This window comes from Trichosurus vulpecula, chromosome 8 (genome assembly GCF_011100635.1).
Source record: "Trichosurus vulpecula isolate mTriVul1 chromosome 8, mTriVul1.pri, whole genome shotgun sequence".
In the NCBI taxonomy this organism is placed as follows: Eukaryota; Metazoa; Chordata; class Mammalia; order Diprotodontia; family Phalangeridae; genus Trichosurus; species Trichosurus vulpecula.
Window position 1 is genome coordinate 142,636,557 of NC_050580.1, and position 23,661 is coordinate 142,660,217.

The 23,661-nt window shown below is 37.3% G+C and overlaps 1 protein-coding gene across 2 annotated transcripts in view; it reads right to left on the reverse strand.

The window, feature by feature from the left end:
* Positions 1 to 23,661, reverse strand: part of OTUD7A (OTU deubiquitinase 7A) — a 453,848-nt gene that overhangs the window by 132,417 nt on the left and 297,770 nt on the right. For both annotated transcript variants that reach the window (XM_036734698.1, XM_036734697.1), the window contains one exon: positions 11,029 to 11,211. In XM_036734698.1, coding sequence (XP_036590593.1) covers positions 11,029 to 11,211 — 183 coding nt within the window. The remainder of the gene's footprint in view (positions 1 to 11,028; positions 11,212 to 23,661) is intronic.

The window sequence follows — 23,661 nt, forward strand, 5'->3', positions numbered from 1 at the left end:
CAAGTAGCCAGGTCATCTATACTACCACCAAATGAATTTACTGCCTGTGCTCCAAGGCAACCATTGTGCCTGTTCAATTAAATCACGTCAATGAAGCTCCTGAAGTCTTCACTGTTACACTGAGGTCTGGCAGTTGGAATGTGAGATGGGCATCTCCAGGGGAAATTGTTCATTGCTGCATTCATTGGCCACATGGGATCGGGCAAGGGAGACTATGGCTGAGCTGGCATGAGAAATACCTCTGGAAAGACGTTTTTCTAGGAAGAAAAAGAATGATGATGCCTAAATGGCTTATAAATGCCAGCCCAAACCACCATGTGTAGATTTTTCTTATTATATATAATACCCGCCCCATCAAATACTGCCCCTTCTAGTCTATATATATTTTCCGCAAAATGTATTCAGGAAGCTGGGCTGAATAAACAACACATTGCAAATAATACTTACTCATTATATAAAGCTACTTAGAAGGATAATTGGTAAAAGTTTTAATAGAACAATATTTATTAACATTCTAAAAGATCATCATTATTCTTGTTCATTCTGAGCTCAAGCTGTATCTCAGAAAATTCAAACAAAATTCTGTGCACAACTATCATCTCATATCATTAAATACATCAAAGAGATGGAATTTGTTTTTATCTTTAAGCAGGTGGCAATCTATTTTGGATCTAACCATCGTGACTTCAATTTTAAGACAGATTCTTTTTATTTGTTCTGATAAACATGACATATAGGGAAATATGCAGACCTCAAACATCAAGCAGTCTTTGTGTTTTTTTCCCCCATCAATACTATATTTGTCGTAAAGTGCCTATAAGCCATGCCCTACTTAGGAATCACAACTATAGTATAGAATTTCTCTAAGCAAAGGTTCTCAAACTTTATGAGTGACACAATCCTTTACTTTAATGTAACCAAGCAGAATCCTTGCAGTAAAAATCATTTTAAAAAATGTTTATCCTAGGAAATTTTGTTTGGAGCAATTGTTATAAGGTCTAAGAAATGCCATGATTCCTGGTTATCTTTTTTTTTAATTCCTGATTATCTTAATAACAATAATAATGAAATCTTTTATGATGCTCTTTAAAAATTTTCTTTATTAATAGATGACAAATAACTAAAGACAGATGAAGAAGACTAAAAACGATGCAAGTTTTTAAAAAATGTTGTTTATATCAATTTTATTGTGATTTTAATAATATTACAAGTTACCTTAGTGTGAAGGATGTGATTATTACAAGTGTGTTATAACTTGCGACAATATTAGATGAGATAACACACCTTATAAGCAGCTTCACAACAATTTTGATGGGAGAAAGGGGCAGGTAGAGAATTTCCATTCATTCATTAGTTTTGCTTTAGTTTTAAGAGTATTTTAAAAAATTTTATTTTATTTGAAAATATCTTAACAATTTGTTTGGAATGTAAATTGGCTTTAAAAAATTATACCAATACATATGGCATATCAGGATACCAAGAAAGTCATATCAGAGATAATTAACTATTATATTTTCATTTATGATTTGGTACCTGAAGTAGTTTTATTCAATTTACCTTATCAGTTTTGATTATTAGTATCCTAGCTTTATTGTTTCTTCAGTTCAAATGTCCTAGTATTATTCGATTTAGTTTCCACTATGAGCATTCTGTATAAAAATGTTATAGTAATAAAAAATACCAAACCCAACAACTTATGAATATAGGATCATAGACCCAGGTAGAAGGGACCTGGGAGGTTATCACTAACTCTGTCCTTTTATAGATGAGGAATCCTGGGTTGAGAAAATTAAGTGATTTGCCCAAGGTCAAGTAGGTAGAAATAATAGAAATAAGATTCTAACATCATCACTGAACTGGTATTGCGCTTTCCAAAGGTAACAAATGAATGCTTAGTTACCAGATAGAATAATAATAATAATAATAATAATATGAACAACAACTTACATTTATAGAGTGCTTTTGGCCTATAAAGCACACTACCTTAGTCCATCCTTATGGCAATCCTATGAGGTTAAGAATGACTGTATTTTCTATCATCATATGACATATGAAGGAAATTGAGGACCACAAATGTTTAAGGGCCATGAACAAAATCGCACAGGCATCAAGCCATGGAGGTGGGTCTCAAGTATGGGCTCAAATTTAGATTCAGGCTTAGTCAGTGCTTGGAACTTTAGAGCAGGGATTCTTAACCTGGAGTTCGTGATTTAAAAAAATATATATATTTTGTATTTCAATAAAATTATTTTCCTTTGCATTCTTATTTACTTTATTTTATACATTTAAGAACACTATGTATATAGATCATAGGCTTCACCATATTGTGAAAGAGGTCCATGATGCTAAAAAAAAGGTTAATACCCTTCACTTTGGAAGGAACTTTCCACTATAATAATTTATCTTTTGTCACAAAGTATCTATAAGGCACCTACTTTAGTTCAAAAATATTTATTAATTACCTATAATACGCAAAGCACTTTGGTAGATATGGGCCACATGTGAAATTTAGATAAGACAGTCCCTTTTTCCTAATAGAACTCATAGTCCAGTAGGGAGAAATGAAATTCACAGACAATTATAATTTATAACATGATACAATAAATATATTAAAAATGTACAAGTTGTTTCTTTTGTGCCCTCATTTCTTTCCCTAAGATTCTAAATCAAGGGAGAACAATAATATTGTAGATTTTCTTTAGCTTTTCTTTCAATTGTCACATTTTATCTAATTAGGGATTATCAACTAGCATTTGTAAGTGCTTACTATGCCAAGCACTACAGATATGCAAAGACAAAAGGAAAGATGTCATTTGATTGAATCTTGAAAAAAAATCAGAATTCCAAGAAGCAAAGATGAAGGAGTCCATCTCAGGCTTGGGGGACAGACAGCTGGTATAAATACATGAAACTGAGAGATGGAATGTAGTGTGTGTGGAACAGGAAGTAGGCCAGAGGACCCGCATTTAGAGGTGGTTAGAGGAATGATGTGTAAGAAGAACTGGAAAAGGAGTGGAAGAAACCTGGTAGTAAAGAGATTTAAAGGTCAAACAGGAGTTTAGATGAGATCCTGGAGCCAAGATAGTGGAGAAAAGGGCAGTGACCTCCCCTGAGCTCTCCCCCAAACCCCTCCAAACACCTTTAAATAATGCCATAAATCATTCCTGAGCAACAGAACCCACAAAAGATGGGATGAATAATTTTCTAGCCAAAGACAACTTAGAAGGTCGCAAGAAAGATCTGTCACATGGGGTGATAGTGAGCACACGTGGCCATGCCAGCACAGACCAAGTCCCAGCAAACCAGGAATGGAACTTGGAAGCCACTGAATTAGCAGCAGCAGTGGCAACTTCCAGAGCACTCAGTCCAGATGATAATGGGGTTGAACAATTAATCAGAAGGAGATTATAGGGGTCTCTTTGCTGGCACTGGGGGCAGGACTCTTTTGTCTTGCCTATACTCAGATCCAGGTTACAGTCCTGAGTGGCAGGCCTAGGGTGAGAAGGAGCACTAGCACACCAGAATTTGTGGCCACAGTGGAGCAGTGGAGCAGCTGCATGAAATCCCTGAAGCTTGGGACAGGGTGCCTTCTACCCTGGAAGCATAGCCCCACTTTAGCAGAGTTAAAAGTCAAGAAATAGACTGGAAAAATGAGCAAAAATGGAAAAGAAATTCTGACCATAGTAAGTTACTATGGTGACAAGGAAGATCAAAACAAACCCTCAGAAGATCACAAGTCAAACCTCCTACATCGAAAGCTTCCAGAAAGATACGAATTGGTCTCAGGCCATGGAAGAGTTTAAAAGGATTTTGAAAATCAAGTAAGAGAGGTAGAAGAAAAATTGGAAAAAGAAATGAGAGTGATGCAAGATAATCATGAAAAACAAGTCAACAGCTTGGTAAAGGAGACAAAAACATATACTGAAGAAGATAACACCTTAAAAAAACAGAGTAGGCCAAATGGTAAAAAAGGTCCAAAAAGCCAATGAGGAGAAGAATGCCTTAAAAAGCAGGATTGACCAAATGGAAAGGCATTCCAAAAGTTCACTGATGAAAATAATTCCTTAAAATTAGAATGGAGCAAATGGAAGCTAATGAATTTGTGAGAAGTCAGGAAACAATAAAACAAAACCAAAAGAATAAAAATTAGAAGACATGTGAAATATCTCATTGGAAAAAAACTGACCTGGAAAATAAATTCAAGAGAGATGATTTAAAAACTATTGGACTACTTAAAAGCCACGGTAAAAAAAAAGAAGATAGACATCATCTTTCAAGAAATTATCAAGGAAAACTGCCCTGATTTCTAGAATCAGAGGGTAAACTGAAAATGGAACAAATTCACCAATCATCTCCTAAAAGAGATCTCAAAATGAAAATTGCCAGGAATATTATAGCCAAATTCCAAGTCAAGGAGAGAATATTACAAGCAGCCAGAAAGAAGCAATTCAAGTATTGTGGGGCACAATCAAGCTAACGCAAGATTTAGCAGCTTCTACGTTAAAAGACTGGAGGGCTTGGAAGATGATATTTCTTAGGGCAAAGGAGCTAGGATTATTACCAAGAATCATCTACTCAGAAAAACTGAGTATAATGATCCTTCAGGGGCAAAAATGGATATTCAATTAAATGCAGGACTTCCAAGTATTCATGAGGAAAAGACCAGAGCTGAATAGAAAATTTGACTTTCAAATACAAGACTCAGGAGAAGCATAAAAAGGTAAACAGAAAAGGGAAATAATAAGGGTTTTAATACGGTTAAATTGCTTACATTTGTAGATGGGAAGATGATACTTGTAACTCATAAAAAACTTTCTCATTATTAGGGCACTTAGGAGTATAAATAGACAGAGGGCACAGGTGTGGGTTGAATATGAAGGGATGATATTTAAAAAAATAAAATTAAGGGCTGAGAAAGAAGAATGCACTGGAAGAAAGGGAAAGAGAGGGGTAGAATGGAGTAAGCCATCTCACATAAAAGAGGCAAGAAAAAGCTTTTACAGTAGAAGGGAAGAGGGGAGAGGTGGGAGTGGAGAGTGAGTGAATCAGATTCTCATCAGAATTGACTCAAAGGGGAAATAACATACACACTCAATTGGGTATAGAACTCTATCTTACCCTATAGGAAAGTAGGAGGGGAAGGGGATAAGAGAAGGGGTGGGGTGATAGAAGGGAGGGCAGACTAGGGGAGGTGGTAGTCAGAAGCAAAACACTTTTGAGGAGGGATAGGGTGACAGGAGAGAGAAAGAGAATAGAATAAATAGGGCAGGGCAATAGAATGTAGGAAAATACATTTAGCAATCATAACTATGAAAAAAATTTGAAGAAGTTTCTCTGATAAAGGCCTCATTTCCCAAATATATAGAGAACTGAGTCAAATTTATAAAAATAGGAGCCATTCCCCAACGGATAAATGATTAAGAGATATGAACAGTTTTCAGATGAAGTAGTCAAAGATATCTATAGCTATATGAGAAGGTGCTCTAAATCAATATTGATTGGAGGAATGCAAATTGAAACAATTCTGAGGTACTACCTCATACCTATTAGATTGGTAATAGGACAGAAAAGGAGAATTACAAATGTTGTAGGGGATGTGGGGAAAATGAGATATTAATGTACTGTTGGTGGACTTCTGAACTGATTCAACCATTCTTCAGAGCAATTTGGAATTATGAACAAAGGGTTATAAAACCATGTATACCCTTTGACCTAGCAGTGCCACTACTAGGTCTGTATCCAAAAGACATAAAAACAAAAGGGAAAAGGACCTATATGTATGGAAATAGTTATAGTAGCTCTTTTCTGGTGGCAAGGAGTTTGAAACTGGGAAGATGCCTATCAATTGTGGAATAGCGGAATAAATTGTGCTATGTGATTGTGATGGAATTCTATTGTTCTATAAGAAATGATGAGCAGGATGCTCTCAGAAAAACGTGGAAAGACTTACATAAGCTGATGCAAAGTGAAATGTACTGTGTACAAAGTAACAGCAATATTGCAAGATGTTCAGCTATGAATGACTTAGCTATTCTCAGCAGTATAATGATCCATGACAATTCTGAAGGACTTATGATGAAAAATCCCCATCCCCATGTCCATCCCCAGACAATGAACTGATGTCTCAATTTTTTTTACTTTATTTTTCTTGAGTGTTTCTGGGTCTATGCTTTTTTCACAACATGATTAATGTGGAAATATGTTTTACATGACTACACATGTATAACCCATATAGAATTGCTTACTTTCTCAATGTGGGGGAGGGAGGGAGGGAGGAAGGGAGAGAATTTGGAACTCAAAGTTTTAAAAACAAATGTTAAAAGTTGTTTTTACATATAATTGGGGGAAAATAAAATACTAAATAAATTTTTAAAAAATTAATGCTAAAAATTGTCTTGATGTAATTGGGAAAAAATACTAGTAAGGAAAAAGAAGTGGTAAGGGTCTGAACTAGGGTGATGGCTGGATGAGTGGAGAGGAAGGGACCTATTGAAGAGCTGTGAAAAGAAGATATAAAACATCTAACTAAATGCCCTGCAGATAGTAGGTGCTCAACAAATATTTGATAGATATAAAAATTTTTAAAGACTCAAAACACTCATGTTTAGTAATCAACTGTTATAATGTGAGAATTATGAAATATAGCACATTTTAAATACACATTTCCTTCCTGGACTAGGCTACAATTACAGTCAATTTTTTTAACAAGACAAACATTCTTTTTAGACTTTTTCCAAATGAAATTAGCACAGGTTCATTATTAGTATTGTTCAAACTCCATGGCAAACTCATAAGTAGTACACTTGGGACCTAATGGTCCTACAACATCTGTTTCAAATTAGGTTACTTGTTAATGAGAGATTTCCTACTTGGGCTATTTCACCTGATCTCCACGCCAACCCCCTCCATTCATTTGCATGCCATAAAGATATACTAGAAAAGATTAATATATCATTTAGAAAGGAGTTTTGTGCTCTCTCTCTCCTTCCTTCCCTCCCTCTCTCCTCTCTCTCCCTCTCTCTCTCCTTTTTTTTCTTTCTGACTCTCTCTCTCCCCCTTTCTCTCTCTCCCCTCTCTTCCCCCCTCTCTTCTTCTCTTCTCCCCCTCTGTCTTTCTCTGTTTTTCTTTTCTTTTCTTTTTAAAGGGGAGTGGTAGATATAAATGACATTAATTTACTTTTGGTCAAACATTCTAAATATGGGGCTTAAGAATTGGCAGATCATGCAATAATCTACACCAAACTTGATTTTCAGATATCTCTCATCTTGGATTTTGAGAAAGAGAGGAATTTCCAGCAAATCATGTTTCAACATTGGTAAATTTAATCTAAACAAACAGCAATGTAATATTAAATATCATTTTCATATTCCTGATGACTTTCATATTCTGTTTCCATGAGTAGGAAGTCAATTACATGTTGCCTGTGGAGTAAGTACCATTGAATTCACATTTATCAGGCACTTATTATGTGCGACAAAGTCTGTTAGGTTCTGGTGAGACAAAGATAAATGGCATAAAGACCTTCTCTTTAGCAGTTCATAATTGAATGGAATGGAGTTGAGGCTAGAAGGGGGAGGACATACATGAATGTAACCATGATACAAGAAAGAGAAAGAGAGGGAGGGAGGGAGAAGGGGAGAGGGGGAGAGAGAGAGAGAGAGAGGGGGAGAGAGAGAGAGAGAGAGAGAGAGAGAGAGGGAGACACAGAGAGAGAGAGAAGAAAAAAAGGTCTAGTAAAGTTTCATGAAAAATGACAGACATTCCAGGAACCAAAACTAAGATCATACTCTAGCTCATCCTTCATGTCACTTGTTATCCGTGTGACCTTGGACATGTCACTTAACTTCTCCAGGACTCAGATTCTTCCTTTGTTAAATGAGGGGGTTGGATTCGATAGCCATTGAAGATCTTTTTAGCTCTAAATCTATGCTCTCAATGATCCCAAGTCCTACATGCTAACCCAACCACTAGTTTTTTAGAGGAAAAATAGTTCTGGCCTCTGGCCATTTAAAGACTAGGAAAAAAAGGAATATTATGATTACAAGTGCTATTATAGTAGAAAGAAAGAATCTTGGTTTCAGAGTACCCAGCTTTAAATTCTATGTAGTTAGTAACTACCTGTGCAAACCTGAATTAGTTCCCTCTTCTCTTTGGGCTTCAATTAACTCCTCTGTAAAATGAGGACACTAGACAGCTGATGATTTCTAAAATTCCTTCTACTTCTGAAACCTAAGGGCATAAGTATGATTTTGTAGCCTGGCATACAAATAGGGTAGGTATGGCATTGAAGAGCAGGCTGACCACGGGTTCACTCATGCTAGGAAAGAGAGAAGTCCTGCACTTGACCCCTGACTGTAACTTGACCCCTCACCCCCAAAGGTTGGGGGAGAGGATTAGGCAGCTGCTCCACATGAAATGTGGATCATAGAGAATTGTAAGGTGGGATGTAGTGACAATGGTTGTGTGTGCGTGAAACAGAGAGAGAGAGAGAGAGAGAGAGAGAGAGAGAGAGAGACAGAGAGAGAGAGAGAGAGAGAGAGAGAGAGAGAGAGAGAGAGAGAGAGAGAGAGAGAAGAGAGAGAGTGAGCATGTCTAGTGTCTTGGGGAAAGGCTCCATCAGTCCTAAGCTTTGATGAAACTGATAATACTATGAAATGTGGGTTATGAGAGTGTCACTCACAATTTGAGAAAGGAAATTTCCCACCTTTTAAGTCATGTTGAATGAATACACAGTCCTAGGGACCACATAAACATGATATAACTGACTCACCATCAACAAGACATATAAATGGAGATTTTTTTCCTCCCCAAAGCTGGGGAGATGAGCTGTGTTGACTCCATCCATCCTCTCTGATCCAGACCCATATTTGGACCATCAGTCAACATGCATTTGTGGATGGTATGAGGTGTGCCACATGATGTTATTAAATAGTACTAAATGTTAAATATTAGCAGTCTGAAAGAGGCAGCGTCTTTGATGTAAAAAAAAATAGCTTCCAAGTGTTAAAAGACCATCTAATGGGAGACAGTTGTTCCTAATACAAATAATCTTATATCTCCCCCTCCTTTTCCTTCTCCCTTTCCTCTCCCCTCTGTTTCTTTCTCTCTGTCTCTTTCTCTGTCTGTCTGTCTGTCTCTGCCTCTCTCTCTCTCTCTCTCTCTCTCTCTCTCTCTCTCTCTCTCTCTCTCTCTCTCTCACACACACACACACAAACACACACACACACACACACACACACACACACACACACACCCCAAAACCAAGGTTTTCTTTTTTCTCCACTCTGAAATGTGAGTAAAATTTGGAATAGGAAATTATAATGACAAAAGTTATTCCAAAGGGGCCTCCTCCAGTATCACCCTCACTTGAAAATTACAAAGTTCCTGGTACTAGGAAGTACAAAACGTCTTTAGGACTGACAAAAACAAATGTCAAGACTACATTTGCATCTCCCGACAGCTCTCGCAATCCTAAGACTTAGTTGCCATTTTGGGCACCAGGATTTCATAACAGAGAGACTAAATAAGAATCCAATTATGTGGCACTTGAACATCCAATTTAGAAACCCTAAAATTTGAATTCTATTAAAAACAGATGGGATTATTAGCCAGGCTTGATAAATACAGCTATATCTGGGGTAGAATATAACATCTTCTTCATGTAATATCTTCTTTAAAAAATCAGATGGTGGCCGATAATTACTATATTTATCAGGATAGAAAATACCCAAGATTGTAAGATGTACTAAGATTTCAAAATGTAAAATAGCATTGTATTAAAGATATAGCAGCCCTGGTTTGCCCAATTCTCCATGTCTGAAAACCAGGCACACTGGGGTCTCTGGTTACTTAGGGGTGATCTGGTAGTGAAAAGCTTAATGTTAAAGGTCCTTCAAGGAGATCTTTTATGAGGTGACACATGTGGTTAAGGTTACTCTTGTCTTGAGTAAAAACCAGATGGTGGTGGTTGGGGCTGGGGGTGGAAGAATGTATTCTCAACTGCAGAAATGAACACATTTACTCTCTATATTGTCAGTCAGGCAATAAGCATTCAGATCTATAGACCTGGGTTCTATGTTGTTCTCCATGAAAACTATCATATCAGCTTTTGGAACTTCCCAGTCATTCTTCTGACTTGCAATTCAGTTTAGTCAACAAATATTTATTAAGCACCTACTATACGCCAGGCACTTTGCTAAGCATTGGGGAGGCAAAAAGAAATAAAAGAGTTCTGGGTTACACACTTGTCTTTGACATTAACTATCCATGTGACAATGTTTATGTCAAAACAACTCCGGATCTGTTTCTTCATGAATAGACTGATGAATGCATGAATAAATTGCATGTATTGATCACTTCCCAGATATTTCCACAGCATGTTGTCTGAATTCTGGCATTCTGGATAGTGCTCCCAGCTTACTGGGCTTTAATAGATGAGCCCTCAACTTACCTTTCCTAGAAATAGACCTTCACGTTGTTTCAACAGCCTGCTACCCTCATGCCCTGCTTTGTAGCTCCCTTTTCTATAATCTCCTTCCTTTTGGGCAGGGACAACCTTGCTTTCTTGCATTTGTATCCCTAACACTTAGCATAGTGTCTAACACATAAAATATGATTAACGAATGCTCTACCAACCAATCAAAATTCTCTTCTGTTTCAAGATTATATAATTTGAGAGTTTTTCTATTGTTTCAATGACATAATACTTGTGGTTCTCTTCAATAGCTTGTGTATTTTGTCCCTGTGTTCCCCTCCTGAAGCCTTCCAACCGGATCAACACTTAGCATTCTCAGCTAGTAGAAAAATAGTAGAAATAATAAGTCTAATACCTCAACCAATCCATTCACTTACCGACTTGATGAAGGGTGCGTGTGTGTGTGTGTGTGTGTGTGTGTGTGTGGCCATGAGTCGATAAAGAGTGGGTTTTATAGTTTGACCATTCTGTCCTTGTCTCACATTCATTTGAATAATAAAGAGCTAGCAATTTAACCTTCATTTCATAAATTTCATATAGTTACAGTTATTTACCTTGGGCAATGTCATCCTGTCTCTGAAGGCAGGGTCGTTCAATTTTGTTCACCTGTTGGGCTGGTTCTCTCTCTGGCTGCTTGTAGTATTTTCCTTCATTGAATACCTGTGGCAGGTTGGCTGTATGAACCTGTCGGAGTTGCTCATAGTCACTCAGAGCTGCGGTCAAGTCCCAGTTTTTGCCTACAAAGAAGAAAAATAATTCTGTTGTCTGTTGTGATCTATATTAGAGGATACCTAAGTTCATAATGTGACCAACATATTTAATCACTTCTTCATCCAAAATACTAAGCACCTACAAAGAACCATGGGAGATAAAAAGATGAGTAAGACGTAATCTCAGCCTTGATGGAGGTTAAAATGATGAAGGGGAGAAAATGAATATACAAAAGTAGCTACTTTTTTTAAAATAAATTTACAATTACCCATTTCTGATTTTCTAGAGGCAAAAAGGAGGTACTTGGGCAACATACTTTGTTGGGAATTAGAATCAGAATCAAAGCCCCAAACTGAATAGTTTTACATGTAGTGCATCTATCCCATAGCATAATGTATCATCGTACTATGATATAATTCTATTGTAGTCTGAAAAATCATAATAAAATTCTTTGGTCAACTTTCATACTACCCTTGCGAAAACCAGAGGGGGCAAAAAGACAAGCATGTGATATTTTGTGACAGGAAAATTAAAGAACTTTTTAAAGAATGGAAGAAAGTATCTCAGAATATGAATTAGAAGAGATCTATAGTCTGTCTAGTCTAACTCATACTTGAAGGGGAATCTACTAGATAACATACTGAAACACAAGTAATCATCTGGCCTTTGCCTGAAGAACTCTGATGAAGGGGACTTCACTCCAGAGGTAATGCATTTCACTTTTGGATAGCTGTAATTGTTAGGAAGTTTTTTCCCCCTTATATAAAAACTAAATTCACCATTTTACAATCCATCCATTGATGTTAGCTCTGCCCCCTCTTCTAAAGAATAATCCTTCAACTGTGTGAAGAGGGAAACAAATACTACCCCCCTTCCCAGTCTTCTCTTTTGTAGATTAAACATCCCCAATTGCTTCAACTGATCTTCAGATTAGCCATGAACTTGAGGTCCTTCAATCTCCTGGTTATCCTTCTCTTGACACTCTACTGTAGTAATCTCAAATTCCTTCTTGCTCATTTACCAAATTCTCTTAGTCATTTACTGCATTCTCTCTCAGTTGCTCTCTCTTGGTCTTTGACTAATTTTTCTCATTAACTTACTAATGACTTTGTATGTGAAAGTGTTCTAAGACAATGAAAATGTATCTATCTTAAGCTTAGTGTGTATAGTCTGCTTAACCTTCAGTAAAAGGAGAGAAATATTGTACACAATGTGATTTAATTCTGAAATTGTAGTGTTTTTTTTTTAAATGGCCAATAGAATTTTAACTCTAATTTCATGGATCAAATAAAATTCTATCTTTCCCTGCTTAAGTACAAATCACATGTATTAATTATTTTGACTAATCATGTATTAACTGAATTAGTGAATAGGGAAAAACAAAGCCTTAAAAGTGTGAAACAACATCTGTACAACTCATTTTCATCAGTCTATTTTTGATGCATGCTCAACACAATCAATCATAACATACAAAATTGTATTACTTAGTTATTTTGATTTGAAGCACATTTTGTTACTCTCCATAAACAAAGCTGTAATAAAGTCTCTCAGTTTATGAAGATCAGAAAACTAAATCAGTGTCCTTTGGGCAAACAAAACCAGAATTAAAGTGATTCAACCAGTTTTTTGGGGGGGAAGGAATAAAGATTAAAAAGGACATTATTACATATGTATAGTATACATTCTACAGTATGTGAACACAAGGTATTATCATTGTTATTTTTAATTATATTTTACTTAGGAGCTACACAGATCTTTGGAAGAACAACAGAATTCATTCTAATCACACATTTACTCTCTATATTGTCAGTCAGGCAATAAACATTCAGCTCTATAGACCTGGATTCTATGTTGTTCTCCATGAAAACTATCATATTAGCTTTTGAAGGTTCCCAATCATTCTTCTGACTCACAATTCAGTTTAGTCAACAAATATTTATTAAGCACCTACTATATGCCAGGCACTTTGCTAAGCATTGGGGAGGCAAAAAGAAATAAAAGATAGTCTCTAGTCTCAAGGAGGTTACAGTCTAGTGAGGGAGAAAAAAAGGAAACAAATAGGTACAAACAAGTTATGTGCAGGAGAAATATTGGAAAATCATGATTTATCTGTATGGACATACATCACTCTATATTCTGAAGTTTTTTACCTTTTTAATCCAACTGACAATGCAATCAAATGTGGACATTAAATGTTTCAAAAATATTTGTTAAGTCACTGAAAGTCAAAGCTTGCATCAATACGATAAGCAGGGACTTAAGTGTCAGCAAGAACTTCTATACCTGAACCTTTATGGTTCCAATTCTAAATCCAACTTGTAAAAAATTAGGTCACTTTTCAAACTATGTTCCACAATAACTGATCAACACATTCCCCAACATTGTCCCTTGCTCACTGCTCAGTCCAGTGCATTAGGCAGAAGGAGCAGCAGCCTGTGTAGGTCTCTCCAATCAGTGATTCTTTAGCATTCCCTACCATTCTGGCAGGCAAATCTGATACAATTCAATTCAGTAAGTATTTTATAAGCCCTACATGCAAGGCTTTCTGCTAGGCTAGGGATAGGAAGACAAAGAGAACAAAACAGTCTATGCTCACAAAGTGCTTGTGTTTTACTTGAAGTTACAATGCGCGAAGGCAAGTCAACATCATACACCCTATGAAGGAGAGAGTACCACACTTTGGGAGTTCCGTCTGAGCTGAGTCTTGAAGGAATCTGAAGATTCTAAAATAAGGATAGATAGCATCACAAGAATGGTGGTCTTTGGTCAGAACAAAGGCATAAAGATGGGAGACAGAGTGACATGTGTGAGGAACAGAGAGAAGGCCAGTTGGGCTGGATTATAGAGTCCAGGAAAAGGAATTAAGTGTAACGAAACTGGAAAGCTAGGTTGAAGTCAAGGTAAAAAACACTTTAAGAGAGCCGTTGATATTTGATTCTGAAAGGAACAAGGGACCACTGGAGTATATTGAGTAGGGGAGTACCAGTGTCAGATCTTTGTTAAAGAAAAATCACTTTGGAAGCTGTAGGCAAGATGGATGGGAGTAGGGAAAGACTTGAAGCAGGGAAAATAAATGGGAAGCTATTGAAATAGTCCAAGCAAAAAGTAATAAGGATCTGTTAGTTCAGTAGCCGTGTGTGTACAGAAAAGTTATATGTGATGGAGACATAGTTGAGGTAGAAATGGCAAGATCTGGCAACTGACTGGATATGTGAGATGAGGGAGAAAGAGGAATTGGAGATAACACTGGACTTTCATGGATTACCAAAATGAAATGCTGGAAAAATGGTGGTACTGTTGGAAGAAATGTGGAAATTTTATAAAGGGGTTGGTTAAGGGGAAAGGAAAATTAGTTCTGTTTTAGACAATTGAATTTGAAATATTTCCACTATATCTAGTTTGAAATGTCTACTAGACGGTTGTTGATGGTGTTCAGGAGAAAGAATTGATGGATATACCGAATCATTTGCACAAAGATGATAGTTGAACCCATGTGATATAATCATTGAGAATGTGTAGAAAGGAAAGTGAAGAGGAGATAGTACAGAGTCTTGGAGAATACACGCATTGGTAAAAGGTGATTTCTGTGTTGTGTCAGCAAAATAGACTGAGGACAAAACAGAGAGGTAGAAGGAGAACCAGGAGAGAGTAGTATTACAAAAAAACAAAGAGAGAGCAAAGAGTTACCCAGTAGGAGAAAGTGATTAAAAGTGTTCAGGGCACCAAAGAGGTCAAAAAGGTCTGAGGAGACTATTGGATATTACAATTAAGAGATCATTGGTGACTTCTGAGAGAGCGGTTTGAGAGAGCGATGAAGTCAGGAGCCAGAATACCTTTGCATGAAGATGTGCTTTTGGATGAAGAGGGAGATTGGGAGCAGGAAGTAGAAGCAAGGAGTATACACAGCTTTTTCTAGGATCTTGGCTGAAAAAGAGGAGAGGAGAGGAGAGGAGAGGAGAGGAAAGGAGAGGAGAGGGAGAGAGAGACAGAGACAGAGACAGAGACAGAGAGAGAGAGAGAGGGAGAGAGAGAGAGAGAGAGAGAGAGAGAGAGAGAGAGAGAGAGAGAGAGAGGGAGAGATAGAGAGAGAGATTGAGAACAAATGCTTAAGGGGATGCTAGGATCTAGTGAAGGTGTTTTGTTTTTGTTTAATGGGGAAAGTGTAGACATATCTTAAGGGAGTAGATTATGAGCCAGTAGATAGGGAGAGATCTGGAGACTGGAAAGACATGTGGCATAATTTTCTGGAGAAGATAGGGTTTACCTGGCAAGAAGGGACACATAATTTCTCAGAGACCACAGAAAAGAGGAGATTGTGGGGAATATCAAAGGTCAAAGAGACAATCACTAGAGACAGGATATGTACATAAAAAGTTAGGAGTTAGGAAAAATGAGGAGTTGAGGAAGAACCTGAGGTTGTGAACGTGGGTGACTAGAAGGATAATAGTATTCTCAAAAGAAAATGAGCTTCTCTCTCACCCATGTCTTCCTACCACTTTGTCCTACTTCTACTTTCTTCTGATTGTAGTCATGGTTGCTGTCATATTTACTCATGTCCTCTGATCATACTCCATAAATCCTTGCTTCCTTGCCATCCCTCTACCCTTCTCCTTTGCCCCTCCAAAGTCTTTGCTCCTCTTCCTCACCACTGACTAAAAGCCTATCCTTCCTTTAAGACCCAGATCATGCCTCACCTCCTCTGTCAAGCCTGCCCTAATTGTCCAAGATTTCAGTGAAATTTGCTCTTCCTGAACTTTTTCAGTCACATTTTCTGTCCTACTTATCTGGCATTAGCATATAGGATACTTTATTCTTTTTTAACTCTGTGTGTGTGTGTGTGTGTGTGTGTGTGTGTGTGTGTGTGTGTACCCAAGTAAACTATATTGCATCCCTAGCACCTAATACAGCATAATGCTCCAAAGAGGGATAGGGATTAGTAGTACTGACTGGACCTGTGATATGACTGGTATACAGAACTCCCGATGAGGAAAACAATCTCCAATAATACAGGATGGCACCTTCTTTGAAACTTGCATTCTTAGAGCTGCTTTGAGGGGTTAAGGACCTTTGGAAGGGTCATAGAGAGGTGGGATTTGAATGTAGTTCTTTCTGGTTTCTAGGCTAGTTCTCTATTTACTACTCAATGCTGCCTTTTAAAAATTATTATAATTATTCATTTAAATATCATAATTATTAACAGTATTAATTATAATTAGTTTATAAAATGATTAATTTATTAATAACAAATAAGTAGTGCAACAGATAAAGTGCTGGGCCTAGTCAAGAAGTCCCAAGTTCAGGGGCAGCCAAGCAGCACAATGGAAAAAGCACCAGCCCTGGAGTCAGGAGGACTTGAGTTCAAATCCAGCCTCAGACACTTAATAACTCTGTGACTCTGGGCAAGTCACTTAACTCTGATTGCCTCTAAAAAAAAACAAAACAAAACAAGAAGTCCCAAGTTCAAACCCTGGCATCGGAAACAACTGTGTTGACCTTGGACAAATCACTTCACCTCTATTTGCCTTAGTTACCTCAATGATAGAACGGGGACAAAATACCTCCTGGATTTGTTTTGAGGATTAAATGAAATAATATTGGTAAAGTACTTAGAAAGGTGCCTGGCACGTAGTAGGCACTTAATAAATGCTTGTTTCCTGCCTCCAAATAGAAGAATGGGCTGAATTAACATTCCACTTTCAGGTCTTCATGTACGTTATCTTATTGGATCTCCATAGGAATTCGAGATAGATATTCTCCTCATTTTGTAGATAAACCGAGGTTCAGAGAAATTATGATTAGGGTACAGCGGCAGAGCAGATATTAGTGCCTCTTTCCTAACACCATTTCCACTGATAAAATCATATCAGTATGTGACAGTGCCCAGGACTTTCTTTTCTGAGTCTTCAGAAGCTGTGGCCATAGTACCTACAGGAGCTAGGCTGCATCTCCATGGGGGTTGCTTCTCAGAATGATGGTTGAGGGCATTGGGCTGGAAGCATTACTATGGAGAAACATAAGCTATTTATGCTTTTTAAAAGTAGAAGCAATGTTGTGGGGCAAGGGGAGAGGCATTAGCAGAGGCCTGTGTCTCTTCCAACTCTATCTACAGCATCTTTTTTTTTAAACTTTCTCTTTTATTTTCAGCTTGAATCATCTCCCTCCCAAATCCCCGCTCCATGCAAGAAAAACTGAACTCATTAGAAACATGTATATTCAAGTGGAACAAATTCTGCATTACCCATGACCCTTTTCCCTGCCCTACCCCTCCAAAATCCCAAAGTCTCAATCTTCACTCTGAGTCTATCACCTCTCTCTCTGGAGGTGGGTACCATGTTTCATTATGAATATTCAGAATTACAGTTGGTCATTGTGTTGGCCAGTTCCTTAGTCTTTCAAAGTTGTTAGTCCATACAAAGTATTTTCCTGATTCTGTAGAGCAGGGCTGCCCAAAACGCAGCCTGCAATGTGGTTTATGCAGCCAGCCTACAAGCATAGAAATTTACATAAATGCTTTAGTAAGTGAAGCTGAGCTACCGCAGAGCTCTCACTAAAATGGAAAAATCAAAATATATTGTCTATTGTTTCAATAAAAACCTAAGGTTGGACAGCCCTGCTCTAGAGGATTAGTTGTTAATGACTATTTCAATGTAATTGGTTTCCTTTGCGATCCTATGTATTTCATATAATAAAATAACCTTTTTTCTGAGAAAGAGCCTATAGGTTTGATTAGACTGCCAAAGGGGACCCATAACACAACGAAGGTTAAGGATGCCTAACCTAAGGCACAGAGGAGGTCATTGATTTTTGATCATGAGAGATTTTGCTGCTTATACAAATGGCCACTCTCCATAGAATTCTTTAATCGAAGACGTGTTTAGGAAGTCTGGGAAGACATATGTGGTTGATAGTAATGTCATTGACCCTAAAATATTATAGGCCCATAAGTGAGGAAAAAATCTTTATAAACATGTTTGAAACAGAGTGCCAAGTCTAGAAAAAAAAAAGTATCTCTGTCTCTTCCTTTCTCTCCTTCCTTACTCTACCTTTTAACTGTATTTTTTTCGGTGCCTTGCATGCACATAGCTCACGGGGTTGTTGTGAAGATTACACGAGAAAATGTATGGAAAGTACTTTATAAATGTCAAAGCCCTATACAAATATCAGCTATAATTAGTAGTAAATTAATCATTAGTATGCATTATTAATTGGGCTTAAATTAATTTGTGTAAGATAATTATATCCTGGTTTGACTTGAAAGAAGTAATCTTAGAAGAACAGAAACTATTCATTTCTTACTGTCATCTATCACATTCAACTCTATCTGTTTCTTAACTAAAATACATGTTTTCCAAAGAAAACAAAGAGATCAAATGGAAAGGTACCAGGAACCACTCGATCCCTTATTGTTTTGCTAATAGCCCCTGTGGGGATCTCCTAGGAGACGGGGAAACTAGAGTCTGGGCTTCAGCAAGGGTCTACAGTAATTCAGCCCCACTTGAATTCTTCCCAAACAAAGACTCAGTCTCTAGCATAGTCAAATTGGCTTTTTCCAACTTCATTAAACTGGTGAAACCTGAACAAGGAAGTTAGAAAAACCAACTTTTGTTCCAAAAGCAGGTTTTCTAACCAACTAGAGAGATAGAATGATTCAACTTGATAAATATTTCTTAAGCACCTACTACGTATAAAGCACTTTACTAGCCTAGGGATACAGAGACTCAGAGACATATATGAGCATTAAATTGATCTGGAAAGATCTCTTGTGGGAAGTGGGACAAAAGCAGTGTTTTGAAGGAAGCTAGGGATCCTATTAGGTGGAGGTGAGGAAAGAATGGATTTCAGATATGTGATACCACCATGAGGGATGTGCAGCCCATTATTATATGGACTCCAAAATGCCAAAGGTAAAGTCACATCCCCAAACACATCTAAAAACTGAAAGTGGCTGGCTATGGTGGCAGGCTTGTAATTCCCACAGATGAGGATACCTGAGGCTGCTTGGGGATCCCTTGAGTTCAAGAGTTCTAAGTTGCAAGAGGGCTGAAGCCCAATTGGTGCCTGTGATGAGTGGTAAGACCTGCTCCCCATTCTCCACCAAAAGTGGGGTTTTCTAAGGAAAAGTGAAATGACCCAGATGGGAAAAAGGGACCGGGTTAAAAGTCCTGAGCTGATCATTGGGCTCGGACCTACTGATGGCTGCTGTACTTCCAGCCAGGGGAAGATAGGGAGACCTACTGTTTTTTTTTAAGCTAGAATTTCCTGCCAGAATATGGCAAGTCTCTCGGATGGGTATCAATGCTATTCCTGAACATTGACATCAAAATAGAAACCAGTATTTGCAAAGCATGATATTCAAAACAAAGACAATTATATTGAAACCCACCATAACAATGTATACCAACACATGGAATCAAAATCCAATACCTCCCTGCCCCACCCCAGCTCAACACTTCATTACCCTTCAATACCAAGTGGATTGCAATAGTCTTGTAACTGGTTTTTCCAATCTCTGATTCATCCTATATATTTATGTCAGAGCATTTTGTCTAAAGTATAGCTCTCATCTTCATCATCACCACCACTATCATCATAGCTAATATTTATGTAATATCCATTATGTGCCAGGCACAGATCTAAGCACTTTACAAATATTATCTCATTTGATCATCACAATAGATCTGGGAGGTAGGTGCTGTTATTATCCCCATTTTACAACTGAGGAAACTGAGGACAACATGTGAAATGACTTACCTAGGAGCATACAGCTAGTAAGTGTCTGAGGCTGATTTGAATTTAGGTCTTCATGACACTAGACCAAGCCCTCTAACCACTGTGCAATCTTACTGCTTTACCTAGCTGGAACTATCCGGTTCAAAAACCTTGAATGGTTCTACACTGCCAACAAAATTAAGTCTAAATTGTTTAGTCTTACGTTCAAGGTCCTCATCACTACAATCTCAGTTTACTTTTTTTGAACTCTATCTCTTACTATTCTCCTTTATTGAGCCAATTCTTCTGCAAAACAGGAATAGAAAGAGTAACGAATTTGGGGTCAGAGAACTTGGGTTTAAATCTTGGTTTTAGTTTTATGACTTTGAGCCTCAGTTTCCTTGTCTATAATATGAAAGGGTTGGACTAGATTATCTCTAAATATAAATATAAAATAAATTATCTCTAAATTCCCTTCCATTTTTAAATCCCATAACTATTCACTATTCCACATAAACATTCCATATTGCCCATCTCTGAACCTTTGCTCATACAAATGCCCCTACCCTGAAATGCCCTCCAAATCCTGTCTTGGCCCATTGACATCCTACCCATCTTAGCGGGTTCATCTTAAACAGTACTTCCTCCATAAAGCCATCTTTGATCCTCCCAACTGGTTAATAATCTCTTCCTATTCTCTTTTACCAAAGTACACATTCTTTGGGGGAAGACTATATTTCCTCATTTTATGTGTCCAATCTCATAGCACGTAGCTCAGTAGTCTGATTTCTTGTTGTCCAGACCATCTGCCTAGGTCCACAGCACCTGACTTCTCAGTCTCTTCTACTGGTTTCTTGATTCTTGTCTTAGGTATCTTCTAGACTTCCAACCATTTGGCCTACCCATGTGACTGAACAATTCTTCTGGTCCAGCACTAATACATGTTTGTTGGATTGAACTGAATTTTTGTCAGGGATTTTTCTGTTTCTGCTTGTCTAGTATATCCCTACCTTCTTGATTATCTAAGAGTATCTGGATACCTCCACCTTGGTTGCTATCTGAGTAAAAAATCAGGTCTTATCACACCACTTCTACTTTCACTCCACTCTAAATTTTCCTATCCTGTTGCCACACAAATCCTAGCATGATAGCTATGTTCTTTTTTTTTTTTTGGTCAATACATCTCCATGTAGAAAATGGAATTAATTCAGCATTCCACAACAGAGAAATTTCCAAAGCTTATCTTGTCTTCCTGATATTTCCACAGGACATAGTGGAATAAAATTCTACTTTAGTCTGTGGTTGGCTAATGATTCCAACAGGTTCTACCTGTTGTAGGTTAATTAGTTAATTTTACTTTGTCCCATGGTCTTGGACTTTGCCCCTGACTAGTCCCCTTACAACATTTTTTAAAGCACATCTTTTATTTGTTAATCTGCTGCTTCATTGTGATGCCGCTTCTTATAGTTCTTGAGGCAATTTTAGGGAGAGTTTAGTTTAAATAGAACCCTCTTTATTAGAAGATTTGGTCATAAATTTCTCTGATAGCATCCTTTCTTGTGCTTCTGTGTGTTCCCTGTTGGTAATATGCTGCAAACTTTCTCTTTTGTGTGGATATCTACTTAATTTTTCCAAGATTTCAGCACAACACTCTATGATTTACATCACAACAAAATTCCAGGTTAAAAAGGAAGGGTCTGCATTTCAGGGAGAAGTTTAGGATCATTAAAAGATTTATTCAATTTCTCAAAGTCAATCCAGCCTACTCTTCTGCCTGTTCAATTCTGGGCACAGATATATTGTTATTTCAGGGGTAAAGGTGATCTGTACCATATAATAAAGTTTTGGAGAGCACATACTTATTTCTTAAATTTCAGCTGCATATTATTAGTGATCATGTTTACAGTGGATGCAGGGATCTAAATATGTTAATCAATGCCATCTCTTAAACAGAACTTAGTATTTTATTTTCCCCCAATTACATGTGAAAACAATTCTAACCTTCATTTTTTACAATTTTAAGTTTTGAATTCTCTTCCCTCCCTCCTCTGCCCCCATTGAGAAGGCAATCAATTTGATAAATGTTATATATGTGCAGTCATGCAAAACACATTTCCGTATTAGTCATATTATAAAAGAAAATACAAACAAAAAAGGAAAATAAAGAAATTTTTAAAACAGTATGCTTTGATCTGCATTCAGATTCCATCGGTTCTTTCTCTGGAGATGGATAGCATTTTTTTCTAATCGTAAGTCCTTCAGAACTATCTTGTATCTTTGTATTGCTGAGTAGAGCTAAATAATTCAGTTGGCCATTGTACAGTATTGCTATTACTGTGTATGCTGTTTTGCTCTCTTCACTTGCATCAGTTCATGTAAATCTTTCCAGGGTTTTGTGAAAGCATCCTACTCATCATTTCTTACAGCACAATAGTATTCCATCACAATCATATACCACAACTTATTCAGCCATTCCCCAATTGATGGGCATCCTCTCAATCTCCAATTCTTAGCTACCACAAAAAGAGCTGCTATAAATATTTTTGTACGTTTAGGTCCTTTTCATTTTTTTAAAATCTCTTTGGGATATAGACTTAATAGTGGTGTTGCTAGGTCAAAGGGTATGGACAGTTTTCTAGTCCTTTGGGCATAGTTCCAAATTGCTCTCCAGAATGACTGGGTCAGTTTACAACTCCGCCAACAGTGCATTAGCGTCCTAATTTTCCCACATCTTTTCCAACATTTGTCATTTTCCTTTTCTGTCATATTAGCAAATCAAATAGGTATGAGGTGATAACTCAGAGTGGTTTTAATTTGCATCTCTCTAATCAACTGTGATTTATAGCATTTTATCATGTGACTATAGATAGCTTTGATATCTTCATCAGAAAACTGTCTGTTCACATCATTTGACCATTTATCAATCAGAAAATGACTAGTATTCTTATAAATTTGACTCAGTTGTCTATACATCCATCCTGTAATGCTCACTATCTCTTGTGTGGTAATAAATTCTTCCCTTATCCATAGATCTGATAGGTAAACTATTCTATTTTCCCCTAATCTATCAATGCTGTCTTAAAAATGAAGAAAACATACAGAGGAGAATTTAGGTCTTTCAAGAACACAAAAAGCCTGTTTCCTAAACCAAATCTGTTTCAAAGAGGCTAATCACCGAAATCCTAAGTTTCTCTGGGTCCCATTTACCACATTATTTTCTTGCCCATTTAGAACAATATGAAACAAATTACAAATGGCAAAAGGAAGAAAGGGTGTCATGGGATTTGTATGTAGGACAATTCAATCACAGTATTAACCTGGTACCTTTTCCCCCTTTCTGGGTCCTTTTTTTCTTCTTCTTCCTATATGGTACACAAGCCCCACTCCCTCCTTCACTCTTTTCATTGTGAATAACCCATTGATTTAACAAACCCCAATATTTTAAATGGTCTATATCAAACAGTTGCAACAAATAGCTGGAACTGAATTGTTCAATCTTGAATTTTCTAGGTAAATAGGACCTTCCCCTTCCAGCTCTCCTGTGTAGTGGAAGGGACAATGATTTGGAGTCAGACAACCAGAGTTCAAATTCAATCTCTGCTTCTTATTAACCATGTTTCCTTGAGCAAGTCACCTTAATCTTTCTAGGCTTCAGTTTACTCATCTGATGAAGTATAAAGAACATATTTAGATAGTGCCTACCTCATTTTAGTCCACCAAATGGAACTTCAAGTACTGGCTTATGTTCCGTGATGATGAGTTCTCTA